This window comes from Geospiza fortis, unplaced genomic scaffold (genome assembly GCF_000277835.1).
Source record: "Geospiza fortis unplaced genomic scaffold, GeoFor_1.0 scaffold608, whole genome shotgun sequence".
Classification (NCBI taxonomy): Eukaryota; Metazoa; Chordata; class Aves; order Passeriformes; family Thraupidae; genus Geospiza; species Geospiza fortis.
In genome coordinates, this window is record NW_005054494.1 from 1,174,536 (window position 1) to 1,175,297 (window position 762).

At 59.4% G+C, this 762-nt stretch overlaps 1 protein-coding gene across 1 annotated transcript in view; it reads right to left on the minus strand.

Moving 5' to 3' along the window:
• LOC102032406 (nucleotide exchange factor SIL1) overlaps window positions 1-762 on the minus strand; it is a gene marked incomplete at its 5' end in the record, with an annotated part of 39,993 nt that continues 39,231 nt past the window's right edge. The window contains one exon of the mRNA XM_005428633.3: window positions 1-502. Coding sequence (XP_005428690.1) covers window positions 152-502 — 351 coding nt within the window. The remainder of the gene's footprint in view (window positions 503-762) is intronic.

Below are 762 nucleotides of genomic sequence, written 5' to 3' on the forward strand. Positions count from 1 at the left end.
CACAGCCCAATGTATTTTAATAACAAAGTTGTTGGCACACAGTGCTGGGATCTCGTTTAGTCCAGCAGTTTATTCCAAAGTGCACCTACACTGGTGCCATCCAAACTTGCTGTCACCCTGCATTCCCTGGAATTGGACAGAACCCCCGGTTTCACCGCAGTTCCTGGATGATGGTGTTAATGGAGCCCAGGAGCTCCCTGAAGTATCCGTCCTTGTCCCCTTCCCTCTGCTCCTCGGCCGCCAGCTCCTCGTACTCGCTGCGCAGGAGGCTGAGGGTGGTGCCCAGGGCGGGGTCCCCCCGGTAGTGCTCCCTGCAGAAGGCCACCAGGACCCCCACCAGCTTGAGGACCTTCTCACGGGTGTCGTGCTCGGGCATGGCCAGCAGATTGGGCACCAGGGCGCACCAGCCCTGCTCCACCACCCCCAGCACCAGCCTGACCTGCTGGTACTGCTGGATTTTCTCCTCCATCTGCTCTCCGTGCTGGGAGTCCTCAAGCAGCATCTGTGGGAAGTGGTGGAACACAGATTAATGTCCCTGTCAGAGAGGAACTGCTCCCAGGAGGTGACACAGTAGAGGAGGATGCATGTCCTGTACCCCCTGCCGTGGATGGGGACTTGCCACAGAAGACCAGACCGAGGTTGTGTCCCGGCTCCCTGGCCACAGGGGCTGTTTTTCCACTCTGGAGAACTCCCAGGGCCTGGGGGTGTCTGTGTCACACAACCTGGGAGGGGACTCAGGGGCAGGAAGCTCAGCAAGACTTG